An 18,179-nucleotide genomic window follows, 5' to 3' on the forward strand; every position below is an offset into this window, starting at 1 on the left:
TATGAAGGTGCAGATACAACCTACCACTTTTTCTCCATCAGGCATTGGCAACACTAATATGTCAAAATATTTTCAAAAAACAGCAAAGGCTTTTATAGCATTATCACAGAGCTTTCTAATTTTATGAGTTTCAAGAGAATACAATTTTCATGCGATAAACTATGCAGATACGCACATATTCTTACATTAGACAATCCTAGCCTGCAGGGAACTCATGCCTTTTAGTGATGTTAACTTATAAATGATGGTTTTGAATCACTATCTTAAAACTGGAAAATTATGTATTAGTGCTTGACAGAGCACTTCCTGCTAACTGGATGAAATGCGAGTCCCTTCAAGCAAAGACACCTCACAAAAAATGTTATTTTAGTTTCAGTTGTGGTGGTTTTCTATTTATACCTGTAGTAAGTGATAGTGTGTTACAGTAATATGAAGCAAAGCACTTAAATTAGAGTTGAGAACCTAAACAGTTTATTAAATCTAGGTTTGGGAAAGTTTGCCTGCTTCCTCATTTTTTTACAGATCTCTTTTTTAAGTTGCCCCATTTTGCTCTGTTTTAGATCAGGATGCACAACAAAGCTCACAGCACAGGAGGAGAACACTGAAAAATAGAAGTAAATTCACAGCTGATGAGATCATAAGACTAAAAGTCTTAAAAGACCATAAGAAAACGTTTAAGGTTCTGTTCAAACTGTGAATAAACAATCTTGTTGAAAACACTTTGAAACTATAAAAACATTTCTTAGCATGAAATAAAAAATGTTTTAAAGGTTTCAAGTGATCATAAATTAACAAAACATCTGCCTAACTTGCCATAAAACCCCCTCTTCCCAAATGCTAAAGTTTGCTATGCAGTAGTTAGTGTCCCTTAAACTAGAGAAAATAGGCCAGTATGGTAGTAGAAGTGATAGCCACATTAATAAAAAAAAGTATCATCATCAGTCTGAAGCAAGCACTTGCAATCAGTTATCAAACAGTAAGATCTTAAAGCTCTCAGTGTTCTCTGAAATTGGGAAAGAAATAATTGGGGTTCTTCATTTGCAAAAGCTCCCTCACATTTTAAGTGCTGTCTGTAGCTATTACCTGAGATAAAGAGGTAACCTTTGGCTTTGCTTTAGTAGACAAAAGTTAAAAAATTTCTCCCTTCCTTACTGGGAGCAGCACTTCTAAAAATTAAAAACCCCTTCTATTCTGCTGTTCTAAATTGAACAACTTTTTTAGCAGACATTTTAAAATACACATAATTCTACTGTACTTTTTTGACTATTTCAGTTGTCACTGCAAACTGGGATGCTATCTATGCAACAGAACACAAGATTTTTCCAATAAAAACATCAATCCAAACTAAAATATGTCAACTTCTATGAAAAAGAAGTATGAACTTCTCTGAAACTATAGACAGTAATGGAGTAGAAATAATTTCAGAAACAATTCAAGGTAACTCTACAGTGAAATCCTACCTTATATTGATGGTGAAAATCTCTGCGTCTTCTCAAGAAATTTCCATAACTAATCAATGGGTTGAAAAAATACTATTTAAAACTTACTGATTCTTTTCTTAGTATAGTAAGAAAGTTTCATTACAACCAGTGACTTTATTCAGTGTCATCAAGCATAAAACAAATAGTTTTATGAAAAGGAGGCCTACCATGTGCTGCATACTCGCTTCAGTCCAGCACAGAAAACAATGAAATGGAAACTCTGGAACTGCTTATGCCCAATGACTTCATCTAACATTTAGATGGATATACATAATTCAAAACATAAATGCATATTATGGCCTTTGTATTCATTCCATCTTATTTTTGAGTATTTTATTGAGATGCCCAGTTTAGTAGCTTAGTCTTTGTTGATTAAGAAGAAAATTAAGGGGGATAGCCATCCAGAGAGAGATACAGAATTGGTCTGAACAGCGCTTTTAACAGATGCATTAATTTCTGATTTAGACCCCTGAAACATAATAACACTCCAAATGGATTAAATGAAAAGTCTTGATACGGCCCTAATTCTGAGAGCAGGAAAGTGTAAAGGAATAAATGTCCTCAAATATCTTTTGTTAAATGCCCAAAACTGGGTGGGGTAAACCTGATGAGAATGTACCACTGGCTGAATTTACCAGGAATGAGAAAAAAGCATGCTTACAGACAACAGAAGAGAGACATAGCTGCTGATCTGTCCAGAGCCTTTCTGTCTAAAATACAGTGAACAAAAGGGCAGCTCTAGCCATCCCTGCAAGATTCCAACCCAGTTCAAACACAGTAATGATAATTACTATCAAATTATCATGAAGGGTGTGGGAAATTAATCTTGTTTCTCTATGACTTTATACTCAAGCCACCAGAATATCCAGACTGCAGAATCAGCTATCCTTTATATTGTTCCTTTTTTGGGTGTTTTTAAGTCTGCTGTTTCTCAAGTTTCCTAGTACTCAGCTGTTCTGCTTCACATACCCTAAACTTACATTTCTGCAGCTGTGCTGTCTTTTAAGATATCACATTTTCCATAGAATTGAGGTCAGAAGTTTATTATGTGTTCCAACACTGCTGTAGTTACTGGAATCATTAATTTCTGTCTTTTTTTTAATATCTGGTAGATGATATAAGAACTTAAATTATCAGTTAGGTGTTGGTAGGTAAAATATTACACAACCTCTGTGTTTAAATGTTTCTGACTGCCAGAAATTTTCTACAGTGATACATATCCATTTTTCTGGCTGATTCTTTAAAAAATGAAATGTAAAGAAATCAAGATCAATTTCTGTAACTTATCTTACATCATGCATACTACTTAATACTTTTGGTTTTAGTAAAAAGTAGATTTGCAGTATGACAGGACAGCATGAAAATCCCAGAGGCCAGTGGAATTCCTTTGGTTTAAAATCCTGTCAAATGCAATTGAATGGGTTTGAACACTGTAATCTGAATAGTGACTGAAGTTTGTAATTCACTGCTCATACACGGTTCTTTGCAGGGTCTTATAAGAAGCTAATACACAAATTATATTAATTACAAAGCCAAATACCACCATTAAATTGCTTTGTTTTGAATGTCTGCATGTTTGCTCCCCAGGAACAAATACTGCAGTGTACGCAATCTATTTTCATTACTGTTAGTCTTGTTGTTTCGATATTACTTAAGGAGAGCATTTTCAGTAGTGTCTAAATCCTATTGATTTTCAATAAGAAAGCCCCACTGTATATCCTTCCTCTGTTACAGCCCTCAGCTGCTGCAAAGACACTGGTTGCTAAAACCTGCAGTGACTGAAATAAAACACCTACTGTTTACTACTAAATGCTATGCGAAGCCAAACAGCGAATCACTAATATTGTGTATCTGACAAGAGGCATACGAAAGACAATCTCCTGAGCATGTGAAAGAAAGGAAGACCCTGCAGTGATCACAGTTGGCAATTACCTTCAAGACACAGACTATAGACATCAGCAAATATTATCAATCAGGTGTGGCAAACTGATGAACGCACAGCTTTAAATATCTACACAGCTGCAGTACTGCTTGAAACCTTGGTTTTCTATTATGCAACTAATTTGTGTCTTTGTTTACCTCTTTTCCCAAAACGTCAAGTTAAAGAGTTTACATGGCCTTCTAGCACGTACGATGCTAGGACAGCTTTTCTGTAAAGCAGCAGGAACAACTGCACGGGGATCTGCATTCAAAAGGGACCGCTTGGCAGCATACTACCATGACCTTTCCCCTGCCACATGCCTAAAGCCATTCATTGCTACACAATGCATATTTAACTTCTTATGATCAAAATAGATTTTCAAAATTAACCTGTGTCTTTTATAAGGTGGTTGCTAGATAGAAAAATTAACATCCATTTCAAAAAAATCTAACCTCTATGGACTCATAGCTTGTAAAAGCCCTCGTCCTGAATACCTCAGATGAAATTAAAAGAATATTTATAATAAAAGCTTTGCAAATTTCCTTCTTTATCACCTTCAGGTGCTGAAAGATATGATCTACTACACATACACAGGCAAGCTAGTGATCTCTGAGTTTACAGGATATTATGGAAGCCAAGACTTGCTTTCATGTGGTAAATTCTCAACACAGTGAGGAATGAACTCAGTATATACTGACTTATATACTGACAGTCAGCAAAAGAAGCAACCGAAAAGATATCTGCTACTCCAAGTTTAGTATGGAACAGCCTTCTTGTCTAAAAACCAGATTCATTTTCTTTATTCACTTTGTGTGTAGGAAGGAAGGAATGGTGTGGGAACTACCACACTGATTTTCAGGTCCTACTTCAGACACCAAAACATCCCAATTTCACTCTAGGTAAGAAACACTGTGTATATGAATACTAAGTTGTTCTTGCACTGTATAGTAATGGTGTGAAAGAGCAGTTCACAGATAAATCACCTGAAATATAAGTAGATAAGCATCACACCAGTGACTAGTACTGAAATTTACAGCCAAAATTCACAGATTTTATTCTCAATTTCTGCCATGAGTTTGATACCTCTCAACAAATAAGTTTATTTTTCATGTAAGATTTTGAAAAATTCAAAGGCAAACTGGTACAGATATTGTAATTAGTATTGATAAGATTTCCAATCGATCAATCTATAACCTATTTTCTTCATTCTGCTTTTTTCATCTGTGGAATATAGAAAGCATACAAGGGTATGCTTCCTTACTGCCTAAACTGTAAAGATTAAAAAAACATCTTTTGCAAAGAACTAGCCCATCAACGTTTTTTTCATCCAAGTTTGCAGTTAACTTATTTCTATAATACTGAAGTGAAAATTTTAAAAAGATATTCAGCTTAACGATAAAATTCACTATTTATAGCACATATCTGTAGTAAACTTCACATAAGACTATAGCTATGAAATTATGTTTGTAGCACTAAGCAGCAAAGCTTCTTTAGTTTGTCATAAAAGGCACTTTTTTGGTATCCACTCTCTTTTATGAAAATAAATGTAAAAATAAATAGTTTCAGGTATACAATCAAAACAAACATGATGCAAAAATGTTATTAGATAATGATTGCCTCTCTTGTCCGTTTCCAAAATGCAGCAAAAATTTGGTCATGGTGAATGATTTTTACTGTTTCATCACAACCTGAAAGGATGTGTTAATTTTAGTTTCTTTAGCCTTAGGTTACTCAAAATGACTATCATATCACACACTTAGTTTAACTCCAAAGCTTTAAAACACTGCTGCCTGCACTACTACCCTGAGTTCATACACATACAAAACATCATTAGAGATGCTTTTCTATTAGAAAGTCATTTCAGCATTGTAATTGATCACAGGAACCCAGACTTTTGAGGGTTTACCCTCAGATGCATGTTTAAATATATCTTAATGTTCACCAAGAGTAGAGGATGATGAATACACTGCTGTGTCGAACAGCCATCATATACATAGAACAGGTACAGTGCAATATTGAAAATGGTGCAACTATCTTTGCTTACTATAAATGGATAATCTCAACAATTCCACGTGTATTAGAAACAAATACACTCTATTACTGGTATAAAAAAACTATGTAGAAGCATACTCTAATATTCACATGAGATGAGACCTAAGGAAACCACTGAAAAAGCTACAGGTTATTCACTGTAGATAAAACAGGTAGAATAATCTCATGTGCATGGCATATATTGAGACGTGCAAATTTCTTCATGTCACGTATATACCATTAATTAAAGACTTGCTTATGAAATAATTATTTTGGATCCAAAAATCTACTGCTGTTGATTCTATTTGCACGTACTGTGAAAATACACATTTTCTTTGCCCAGAAATTAGCTATGAAGAGAAATACAGTAGCCAGAGGGAAATTTCAGGCAGAAAAAACCAAGAAAATGAAACTTTTTAAAAAATAACACTTCTGCAAATAAAAACTTTTTGCAAAAGGAAAGGTGAAAACATAATATTCACAATTTTCACTAATGCTTCTAGAAAGGAATTTGGGTTTTTTTCTGTAACCAGAAGGTTCTGCTGGAAGCAATAAAGCTGATTTAGACTAGTGAAGGTTTCATGCTAGACTTCCATGTAATTTTGTTGAAGGATAAAATAAAATTCTCCAACGTATCTGGGTAAGTTAGTATTCTTGTCTTCTTGTTCCAAAGATAACTGCAGAAGAAACCATCAACATGAAAGTAGAAAGGATAAATTGGATAATCATAAAGCCTTCTGAAAAAAGGAAGAATTCAGAAACTCTGTATTCAACAGCACCTTAATGAAAGTCAAAGGTCTCAGTAGAGGAACTTCAGAGGAAGTGTATGTGCTGCCAATGTAAAGAATAATATCTCTGCATCTTGCATTTCTTGAGGAGGTACCAAGTCATTTCTACAGTAAATATCAAATGAAACAAACCACAACTCCTTGAATTCCTTTATATTTCAGGAAGAGATGTGCAACCATGAAGTTCTACCAGGCTAAATTAACTGCATTTTAGTATTTGACAGATCAACCACTTAACACATCAACAAAGTCAGATGCCATTCGAAGCTACAAGAAAGGTTAAGCATCAAGCTTAAAATGGATGTCTTTTCATTTTCATGTTTACCTTTAGGTCCTTTGAACAACTTGATCTCTACGACGGTCTCCAGAATAGGTCTCCTTCGACGAACATACAATCGTACTATGGAGCCAGCCTCTTTTAGGGCCTCCACGGCTTTGCTGTGTGAGACTTCTGACACGTCGACCTCATTCACTCGCAAGATGCAATCATTGACCCTACAAGAAAAACAAAGAACCATAGATATTAATTGCTTCAGCTGTTATTTCTGACCAAACAAAGTTTTGTCTACAGTGCTGTGAAATGAAGAACACTTCATTGGGAAGTCTCCCAGATGGCAAACTTAATACAATATGCTTCATCAGCAATGAGACAGAAACAGAACACTTAGTTCCTCCAAAAGACATACTCGATTCAAACTAAAGTCTACCTGATCATCCACACCTACCATCCTCCTTCATAAACTGGGGCTAGAGTGATAGAAATGAGTAATAAACAACTTGTCTTTGCAGACTCAATTAAAACACTTTTTACTAAACAATATAATTGAGTTATAACGTTCATGCTGCCTGCTATTACTACAGTTGCTCTTAAGGAAATCAGTTGATTTAATTTAATACAGAGAGATCACTAATTGTTCAAATACTTCCTTAAATATCTCATATTTCTTCAGCACAGCCAAAGAATTCTAAGTTGTCAAAGTACAAACGCTGTCCTACAAAAAGCAGACAACTTAAAAGAGAATGTTTAAATAATCTGAGTAAATATCATTCTTTACATTTTCACCACTGACTCCAAGATCTGCTGTATCATAATAGTATCTATTTTTCATAGAATATAACAAAATTCCCTCATTTACTTTGGGCATTTTCCGCATTATCTGAGGATGAACTAATATATTTACCCTCAAAATGTCCTGGTTAGATGGAGTAGTATTCTCCTTATCTGACAGATCTGTCCAAGTTTGAAAGGAAATCTACACCTCAGAGCACTAAAATCCATCTCCAAAGCAGCTTGCTAATGAGTTAACTCCTGGGCCATCCTTTCTTTGTACATGAGGGCAAGTGAGAAGAGCAAGTTCCAAAGAACTAGATGAATTGACACTCTATTGTTCCTATGAAGTACATTTATTATGAAATCCCTCTAAGTATTTTGGGTACAGAAGAAAAAGGCATATGTAAATGAACGTGTTCTTCTACATGTCTGAAAGGACAATCAGTGAAGAAAATATGGGTTGCTAAAAATATTCCCATTTCCGCTATGTTTCTATACATAGAGATCAACTCTCAAATGTTAGTCTTTACAGCAAAAGAACACTTGAGCTGGATATTGCTCAGGAGTCTTAGCACATGAACTGAGAACGAAGCTTTACCACTATCTGAACTCTGAGAATTTAGGATGAATTTTTGTTATGTCTTTGTGTTGGTTTTGTTTAAAAACAAAACAAAACAACAAAAAGACTGCAACTATTTGAAACAAAATGTTTTCTGTGTTATCAGCCTTTTGGAAGAACATTTACAGTGGAAATTGTTGATAGCAGCCTTTATCTGACAACCGGTCGAACTTGGAAAGGACACAAGATTGATACTTCCCTGCTGATAAAAAGTACTGTATTACAAAGTTTCCAGTTCTCATTCAATGGTTGAGCTTGCCGTTTCCTTCAATGCCAGAAGTATTATTTTCCAAATGTTATTTGTGTGGTTTAGCTTTCAAAGTAATAAGTGCTCTAATATAAATTGCTTTATTCTTCTGTGGTGGGTTGACCCTGGCTGGACACCAGGTGCCCACCAAAGCCACTCTCACTCCCCTCCCTCAGCTGAACAGAGGAGAGAAAATGTAACAAAAGGCTCATGGGTCGAGATAAGGTCAGGGAGAGATCACTCAGCAATTACTGTCACTGGGAAAACAGACTCAACATGGGAAATTAGCTTAATTTATTACCAATCAAATCAGAGTTGGAAAATTAAAACCAAATCTTAAAACACCTTTTCCCCACCCCTCCCTTCTTCCCAGGCTTAACTTCACTCCCAATTTCTCTACCTCCTCCCTGCCAGCAGTGCAGGGGGACAGGGAATGGGGGTTGTGGTCAGTTCATCACACATTGTCTCCACTGCTCCTTCCTACTCAGAGGGAGGACTCCTCACAGTCTTCCCCTGCTCCAGCGTGGGGTCCCTCCCACAGCAGACAGTCCTCCATGAATTTCTCCAACGTGAGTCCTTCCCACAGGCTGCAGCTCTTCCTGAACTGCTCCAGCGTGGGTCCCTCCCACGAGGTGCAGTCCTTCAGGAACAGACTGCTCCAGCGTGGGTGCCCCATGGGGTTACAAGTCGTGTCAGCAAATCTGCTCCAGCGTGGGCTCCTCTCTCCACGGGGCCACAGGTCCTGCCAGGAGCCTGCTCCAGTGTGGGCTTCCCATGGGGTCACAGCCTCCAGCCTCCTTTGGGCATTCACCTGCTCCAGCGTGGGGTCCTCCCCGGGCTGCAGGTGGGTCTCTGCTCCATCATGGACCTCCATGGGTGCAGGGCACAGCCGCCTCACCATGGGCTGCACCACGGGCTGCAGGGGAATCTCTGCTCTGGCTCTCCTGGAGCACCTCCTGCCCCTCCTTCTTCACTGACCTGGGTGGCTGCAGAGTTGTTGCTCTCACATATTCTCACTCCTCTCTCTGGCTGCTGTTGCACAGCAGGATTTTTTCCCTTCTTAAATATGTTATCCCAGAGGTGCTGCCACTGTTGCTGATGGGCTCAGCCTTGGCCAGTGGTGGGTCCGTCTTGGAGCCAGCTGCATTGGCTCCATCGGACATGGGGGAAGCTTCTAGCAGCTTCTCACAGGAGCCACCCCTGTAGCCCCCTGCTGCCAAAACCTTGCCACGCAAACCCCAAACATCTTTTAAATAAATCATGAATACATCTTGCTAGTGCTTCCCACTCAGAAAGACAGTAATTATTGTCTAAGTTTCTACACCTTCTATTAATATTACTATGTATCTGATTGTCAAATTTATGACTCTTACTGTTCTTCTACCTGAAATACAATGGCTATACTGAAAGGGAATGAAAGGGCTCAAAACAAATGAATTTCTAAGAGTTATTAAGACTAAACTGTGAGGTGATGTGTGAAAGCTTTGCTTGTGCTTTGCTTCATTTGTTTCTCAAGGACTCCTGACTTCTCAACTGTTTCCTGAGGTCCCTTTGTCTGTTCAGGTAAGATTGAAACACTGGTTAGGCTCCCTACGTAAATCACTGATAGCAGACTCAAGGCCTTCAGTGGACACTTGGGCAACCCCTAGAATGAGATAAGGGGGGCTCTGACAAAGAGACACAGAGACCCTGTTATAGGGAAACCGATTTTGCTGACTTAGGAGGGAGACACCTGGACTTTACTTCACAGCTCACACTCTGGAAAGAGGGTCAACTAGTGAACACTGTGAAGAAGACTACTTACTTCCTCCCTTGACCACCGAAGACCCTCACCCTATTTTCACTACGCATGCTCGGATTATGCAAATGAATTCTGGGAACTCATTATCATAAGACACCCCTTTCTAGGAAATCTAATGAATATGTATGATTTGTGTGTATGTAAACTGATGTCCCTTGCTAATCCTGGGGAGCCCTTCTGGTGGAGAATCCCCAGGGCGACCCCAGCGCTGCCAATAAAAGAATACCTGCTTAACAGTTCTATTGGATTCGGACTGTTAATTTCTTTGTTTCAGTACCATGCTTAATGAACAAACTATAGGATCCTAACCATTGGATGAAGATGAAAAGGTGCAAAAGGATTATAAAAACACTAAAAATGAGGATTACATTTCTTTTGTTTTCATATACACTGTGCCCTGCATTGATAAATATTGATATTTATCTAAAACCTCTCATAAAGGCTCTAGTGATGCTGCCTGCTAAGTGAAAAAGCATGTCTTTTGGAGAAAGTCAATAAACAACATGGAATTAACTTTAAAAAATCAGTAAGTCACAAACCTCCCTTTCCTGAAAAAGCAAGACCCTTTGGAAAAGGACATTTACACTGCAACAGAAATCTCACCTGTCTAAAATTTGGCCTTGTAGTTATCTACTTCTTTAAAACAGTAAGACTATCTTTAATAAAACATACAGAGAGTAATACTGCTAGTGTAGGATGAATATAAGAGTGACAGAATACAAAGCTGAACCAGGGATAGATACTTTAGACAAACTATTTTGTTTATATACAAATACAAACTTTGTCAGCGTAGAAGTAGCAGGACAATTACCCTATCCAGTCTGCTATGACAAACACATCCAGTGCTAGATATCCAGCTAGATAACCCTTCCCAACCTGTAGGCTTTTTTTCTGCGCCATGAAGAAAGGGATGAGGGTTTTAGTTTTCATAAATAAAAGAAATACAATTTTGAAGAACATACATGCACATGCATAAAAGCATGCACATATATATGTGCCTACAGAGTTCTGCAGACTTTAACACAATTTTTTAAAGGGCATGCTGACCCAGTACTAGATCAACAGAACATAATGATCTTAGAGGTCTACAAGTATTCTTTGAGAATATTCTAAAACAGCAGTTCCATGATGCAATGAAATAAATGACATAAACTGGTGCGATGATTCTAACCTTAACCATAATGGCTAAATCATTCTTTTATCATTAGTAATCTAGAAACTCCAGAATATCTTTTAAATTTAGAAACATATATAAAACCAAATCATTATTCATTAAAAAATAAGACCATTTCAGAGAAGAGCATAAAACAAGAAAGCTGAAGCAACATCTCAACACACAGACTGGCATGTCATATTTTTCTCCTTAACTCTGTGCAGGAGGTTTTCAGGGCTAATACTAATCTAGACAGAAGTCTGTGACAGTGGGCTGAGATACTTCTTCCTTTTATTTAAACTTTTTACAATACAGTTCTTACTCTGTAAGAACTCTGCTCTTTTAGTGACCTATAAATGCTGCAACAATACAAATCTAAAATAATAATAGCAAAAAAAGTCAGTAAATCCAGTTTAAGAAAATTCTTTCAGATGATCAAGAGTACCACTTAGGGGCAAAATTTTGCCCTTGCAAACAGCCCTCCAGTGTATTTTCCTGGCTTTATTGAGATATTCATATGACAACTATATGGCAAAGGTTTATTCCAGCTGATACATGGATTCCTTTCCCCATTTATCTCCAAATCTTCCTAAGGCCTGTAGATGGGTATACACTATATTGTGGAAGTTAGTTTCAGGCACAGTTTCAGACCTGTGCTAAGAAGATCCGCCTCATAATCCAAGATAGTAACACACCAACACCTGCAGTAATTCAACACAAAAAAATCCAGGCAGGAGGAAAATTGTTCTAAAAAGACTTTGTTTCCACAACAAGATACTATAAATATTTTTTTTTTAATATTAAACCATTTCTTTAATAGTCCCAGCACTTTAAATTATTACCAGTCTACTTGTAAACCTTAACACCATGTACTTATTTGAGTAATGTCTATTCATATAGTTGTCTTCTAAAAATGAAAAAAAAGTAAAAATTTCTAATGAATTGTAAAAAGTTCTAATGAGAGAGAAAGCAGAAAAAGAAGTTGTATTCGAAGCTATGGCTAATGACTTTTGCAACAATTAAGAAACTAGAGGAAATCTATTTTCTCTAATTGTATACAAAAAGAACTCTTAAAAATTATTCTTAAAATGTAGAACTTTATCTGCTAAGTTTTAACCATATAATCTCAGCATCTGCTGATGGTACAGGTTCACAGAGTTCTTAATTAAATTGACTCATGTTTCAGTGAAAAGCAACATGTGATTAGAGGTATTCTGGAGTGCTAAATGTGCTGTGCTAAAAAAAAAAAGAAAGAAAGAAAAAAATGTTCTAACCATATTTTAAAAGAACATAAGCCTAAAAGCAATCTTCATGCTATTGTTTCCTTGGAAAAAGAGGGACTTCATATAGTGATTAATTTTTGAGGTACAAGTAATTCTATTTTACCCAAAATACTCAAATGGGGATTTAGCATTATGCATGTACTTAAATTTATTCCAGTCTGTAGAATCACCCATGCAGGTTATGGCTGAGTTAAAATGAGTTAGGCAGCTCTTGCCATGGCACACTGGCTCATCTAAATAGTTTAACAAAATAGATATATTCTACAAGACTTTTGTAGACTATTCAGATATGAAGGACCCTGGATCATAAAATATGTAACATGTTATAATCATGTCAAGACAGTTACTGATACAAGAAACACGAGAAATTTTGCTGTTAAGGGGGAAGGTCAGGGACACAGAGGTTTACCAATGGTTATTGCTATTCTCAAAACAAAATAGGGCTTGGATTAAGGAAAAATACTATTCTTTTAAGGGTTTACTCCAAGTTTGTTCTAAACCTGACTACCTTCACCTGAGTTTCATGTTTAGTGCAGACATCCTTGAAAAGCTGATAATTGCTTCAGTCAAGTCGTAAGTAAACAAGACAAGTACAATCCTTAGGCATTTATTAGAAATATAGTAGGCGACAACTGGTAATGTTCATTCTTTTCACTTGTTCTGTGCAATATGGTGCCCTGCCGAGAAACCCAAAGCAGCCTAGTACTGCAGCAAAGAGCCCCAAAAGACTAAATGGTCCTGCCAAGACACATTAGCCAACTTGCAGCTTCATAAAAGAGCTAGTTGGAACCAACTGTGGACTCAAGAACAAGGGACTGATCTGTGCTCCACGGGACAACATCATGACACTAAAAGCTGCAGTAATCCACGGGTTTTAGTTATCATCCAGACACCTCCAGACTAACTAGCAGTCTATTAATGGGACACCCCTGCTTCTCACAAATACAGTTACCATCCTTTTTGTTGCAGAATGGCCAACAGTAATAGATTATTTCTAAGCAAATCTAACATTTTTTAGCTGCCTTCTCAGAAAAGCTTAAATTGATATGGACTTTGTTCTTTAGTCAAAGTTTAGAAATCAAGGTAAAAATACTGTTATTAAGGGAGAATCAGTGCAAAGCTATGGAATATATCAGGTAGATACATACCTTCATATATCAGTATGGAGGTATCAGGTAAACAGCAAAAGTAAGAGAGAGAAACACTAAACTTTCACTTTGTTTCTTTGCTCCTGCTTTGTCTAACCTTTTAGGGTTGATGCTTGCTTTCTTCCAGAAGTTACAAGAACACAGCACTTTAAGCGGGAACACAAGATTACAGGTTACAGGCTGATTATTATCCTTTCTTTGAGAGATCAGTGAATAATAATATAAATATATTATCTGACCCTAAGAGAATCAGTCTAGTCCATTAGTTGGGAAGACTGACGCTCTCTCCCCTACTTTTTTTTTTTTAATTCTATATATGCACCCTTCCTATCCCATCGTAAATCAAATTTACAGCATATAGGGGTAAAAAATGTAATTATTGGTACTGGCCCATATAATTTCTTTCCAAGAGGAATAAATTATTATTTTTTAAAAATTTCAACTAAGAATTCAGAAAAAAGGATCTCAAATTTACCACAGCAGTCTTCAGATCTGTCTTTCCAATTACAGAATACAGAGCTAAAACTAAATGCCAATGATATGTATGTACCATAGGGCATACTGTTTCCTTAGGTATAATGATCCTTAGACACATGATCCAATTTCTGTAGCAAATTCACATATACCCTCGGGCCCCTTTCTGACATTGTAAAGCAGTATAAAACTACTGCTGTGTCTATTTTAAAAATAAAGAGACAAAACTTAGCAGTAGAAGAAAATTTCTGGCTATTCCTGGAAGCTAGAGAGGATCTAGTGCTTATGAAAATGTCTGATGAACGTACCAGCCAATCCTAACTCAAATTTGACACTTATGTGCTTTATGAAACAAGTATCTCATAGAATGGTTACTGACTGAAAATACTACTTGGTAAAAGTTATGATGGGGGAAATAATTTGTGAATGACACAGCAGAATTTGAGCTGAACTTAATAAAGACCTGAAATCCTAGAAGTGATTCTGATTTAAATATATGTGCAAATATTGGTACAATAAAATGGTAACCCAACTGTATTTAACATGAAGGCACTATTTTAAGTATCAAATCTAACCTATGTTTCTAGCAAGAGCAGAATTGTCTTCGGTTTTGAGGAAAGTAAATAAGGATTAAAACCACAATGTTTAATTTCTGAGAGAAAATAATCCTTCAATCCTCTGAATTCTTTAGCAAGTGGCATTAATCTATTACAATGAAATAATTTGAAAAAAATATAAACTTTTCCCCCAAAATGCTGGTCTGGTGCCACCCCAACTCTTCCTGTGCAACCTTCAATAGGTCACTTAACTTCTTTTTTTCATAATCTTCATATAGAGGATTAAAACCCCACCTGCTCCCACTTCCTTTGTCTCCTGTTTAAAGTCTAAATAAACTTTCCAGAGGAGACTCTACACCTTCTTGGCTCATCTCAAACAGGAACTAACCCTCAGTGCAGCCTCTAGGCATATTCACCATAAATAATAGATAACCAACAAAAGCAGCTCCCTGCCTCTTCCTAGCTGCGTTCACCCCTGTAACAAGTCTTCAGAAGTGAGAGATGAAGAGCAAACACTTCCACCACGCACAAAGGTTGTGCTGCTTGTGTTTCTGTGTGTGTGCAAGGGCGGTAACTAAACTCTTGCACAGCATTCCTCTAAGTCAATACACCCAGACGGATGCTTTCTCCACCTGCACTGGCAAACCAGTTTCGGTGTGTTGGCTTTCGGGAGCCTGAAGGCTGGAGCGTGGCTGAGCTAACAAGTCTTGCCAAAAAGCAGGGCGTGCTTGTTTAAGCCTATTGCCGTGCTTCTGCAGCCTCACAATTCATACAAGCAACTAGAATGATTTTCAGCCGAGAAACTGAAATAAAGAAATTGTACAAATGTTTTTGATTTAAGTATACGTATAGGTTTTACTAGAACGTAATAGAAACCCAGCCTGTCCTTCAGCAGCACAGCACCAGCCTTCAGCCCACAGCTGCCAGCATGAGGTTTTGGAGGGTGACCTGAAATTGTGTTAGTTACCCCCACAGTTCACTGCTCACTCTAAATTTCTGCAGTGGTTTTGGCACAGAAAAAAGCCACCTATCTTTCCAAGTGATAGTCGATCTCTAGTGTGTTACTGCCTAGATGACAGGATGCAAAAGGAGCAGAGGAGCAGCAGGAAAGCCTGCACACGCAGACCCAGCTCACTCCCTCCGGATCCGTGCAGCGTCTCAGTCACTTTTCTGATTCCCACATCCAGCACCCGCTAGCACAAAGTCTTAATCCTTGTCCTCCAGAAGGCTGCAAGAGAAAGCAAAAAGGACCAAGGAAATTCCTCCTTGGTATGCCAGGAGTCAAGTGATGGTTTAGGAGGTAAAAGTGCCTACTGTAATGCAGTCAGAAATTTCAGATCACATCCAGGAGGGCTTAAGGTCACACCAGTGTGACTTGCAGGTGTGATACCAGAGGACTTGAGATTTATTTCACTTTCAGAATGGAGAGTGGAGCCCAAATTGTCAGGGAATAAGTCAGATTTCAGAAAATACTTCTGAATTTAAGAATATGTTATTGCCTGAAGTGCCTGTGTTTCCATATCCTGTTAATGACATGACCTTGCTGAGACCTGAGACACAACCAGCACAGCTACAAAACTGTCGTAAGACATTTACATATATTGTCCTTCGCTACTGCTTTAGTTATTCCTGGACTTTTTTTAAACAACAGCCATCTTAATGAAATGTCAATGTATTAAAGGGTCTGTATAACAGTAATTGAATTTAAAGCACAGGTGACTGGTAACAATATCAGTAAAAATATTAGCAGAGCAGCTCCTTATCATACACAGCATCTCTTTACCCCTCTCCCTGTTTCATTTATGATTCTAATTTCTATTTCTGAAGTCGCAAGTCAGAAACAGACAGCATACTGCACTATATAATTAGGATTGGAAAAGTCCCTGCAGCCTTTATACTGTTAGAAGAAAATATTTTTAGAAGCTTGAATATGTTCCTATTCACACAGATTCAATAGAGGACACATCAGCATTTGCGCTTTTTTTTTTCCCCTCCCCCTTTTTTCTTTTTCTTAAAGGTCTTAAACCCAGCTGTAAGACTTCACTCCAGGCACAAACTTGGCTAAGAAGCAGTTTATCTGTTGTTTAAAATACTTTGAATCATTTCTGCATTCTAGCCTAGCTGAGAACTTCCTGGGGCAAGGCTGGGGCTCCTTCAGTTAACCCCTTCTGCCACACTGAACAGCTCCTTTTATCCTTTTAGGCAGTGCACCTTTCTCATAGGGTGTCTGTCTGTTTGGGAGTGTTTATATGCACCTCTCGGTTGAAAATACTCACCAAGCTAGTATCTAGAATCCAAGAGAGTCTGACCCCAAATTACATCAAATTGGCACACTGAAATCCCATGCAGAGATATCCAAGCCAGCTCAGACACTGACAGAGTAGATCTAGCATGGAAATCCACCTGGATCAATATTTTCCATATGTCTACAGCCAATTACCACAGGTAAAAGGCCACATTAATGCAGCTCTGCAATCTTGAGCTCATTTAGCACTAGCTGGAGTTCCTGCACAACCTGCCATGCAGTGATTGATTTCAAGAGGGGGCCCATTAATGGCTACCAACAGGAATAAAAATAGAAAAGAGAAAATAACAGTCACAACCCTGTAGTGCAAAAACCTCTCTGATGGATTAAAATCAGAGACCTTGGCCCCTGGCAGCAAGATTGCTGCAGAGACACACAACTAGGCAGCAAGGCCAGATGGCCACCACCATGGTTGCACCGGAGCCCCGCACTGAACGTCACCCACCGCACCCCTGCCAGGGCCGCAGAAGCCAAGCCCTCTGCCCAGGGGGAACCCTACTGCCCCTGTGGCCTGGATGGTCACACGGCAGGGAAGATAGGAGCTAAAATGTGTGGAACAAGGTGTCTGCTCACCTAAAAGCTACATGAAGTGGTAACCCAGACTAGGGGATCCATCTAGCCTGCTGTTTCTTTCCAACAGTGGCCTTTACCAGATGGTAAAGGAAAAGCCTTAACACAGTATTTACCCAGAATAAATTTTCAGCTGCTGACAACTCTGGACTTTCCTGAGTCAGAGATAGTTGTTTTTTTGTTTTTTTGGTTTTTTCCCCCATTTAATAACTCTGGATAGATTCTTCTTCCACAATTTCACAGAATCACAGAATTGTCTAGGTTGGAAAAGCCCTTGAAGATCATCCAGTCCAACCATCAACCCAACATTAACAGTTCCCAACTACACCATATCCCTCAGCGCTATGTCGACCCTACTCTTAAACACCTCCAGGGATGGGGACTCCACCACCTCCCTGGGCAGCCCATTCCAACGCCTAACAACCCGTTCTGTAAAGAAATGCTTCCTAATATCCAGTCTAAACCTTCCCTGGTACAAGTTGAGGCCATTACCTCTTGTCTTATCGCTTGTTACTTGGTTAAAGAGACTCATCCCCAGCTCTCTGCAACCTCCTTTCAGACAGCTGTAGAGGGCGATGAGGTCTCCCCTCAGCCTCCTCTTCTCCAGACTGAACAACCCCAGTTCCCTCAGCCGCTCCTCGTATGACATGTGCTCCAGACCCTTCACCAGCTTCGTTGCCCTTCTCTGGACACGCTCGAGTCATTCAATGTCCTTTTTGTAGTGAGGGGCCCAAAACTGAACACAGGAAT

The 18,179-nt window shown here is 38.2% G+C and overlaps 1 protein-coding gene across 29 annotated transcripts in view; it reads right to left on the bottom strand.

The window, feature by feature from the left end:
• DLG2 (discs large MAGUK scaffold protein 2) overlaps positions 1-18,179 on the bottom strand; it is a 1,055,297-nt gene that overhangs the window by 328,385 nt on the left and 708,733 nt on the right. For all 29 annotated transcript variants that reach the window (XM_074860344.1, XM_074860343.1, XM_074860342.1 and 26 more), the window contains one exon: positions 6,547-6,716. In XM_074860344.1, coding sequence (XP_074716445.1) covers positions 6,547-6,716 — 170 coding nt within the window. The remainder of the gene's footprint in view (positions 1-6,546; positions 6,717-18,179) is intronic.

The sequence above is a fragment of the Strix uralensis genome, chromosome 2 (assembly GCF_047716275.1).
Source record: "Strix uralensis isolate ZFMK-TIS-50842 chromosome 2, bStrUra1, whole genome shotgun sequence".
Taxonomy (NCBI): domain Eukaryota; kingdom Metazoa; phylum Chordata; class Aves; order Strigiformes; family Strigidae; genus Strix; species Strix uralensis.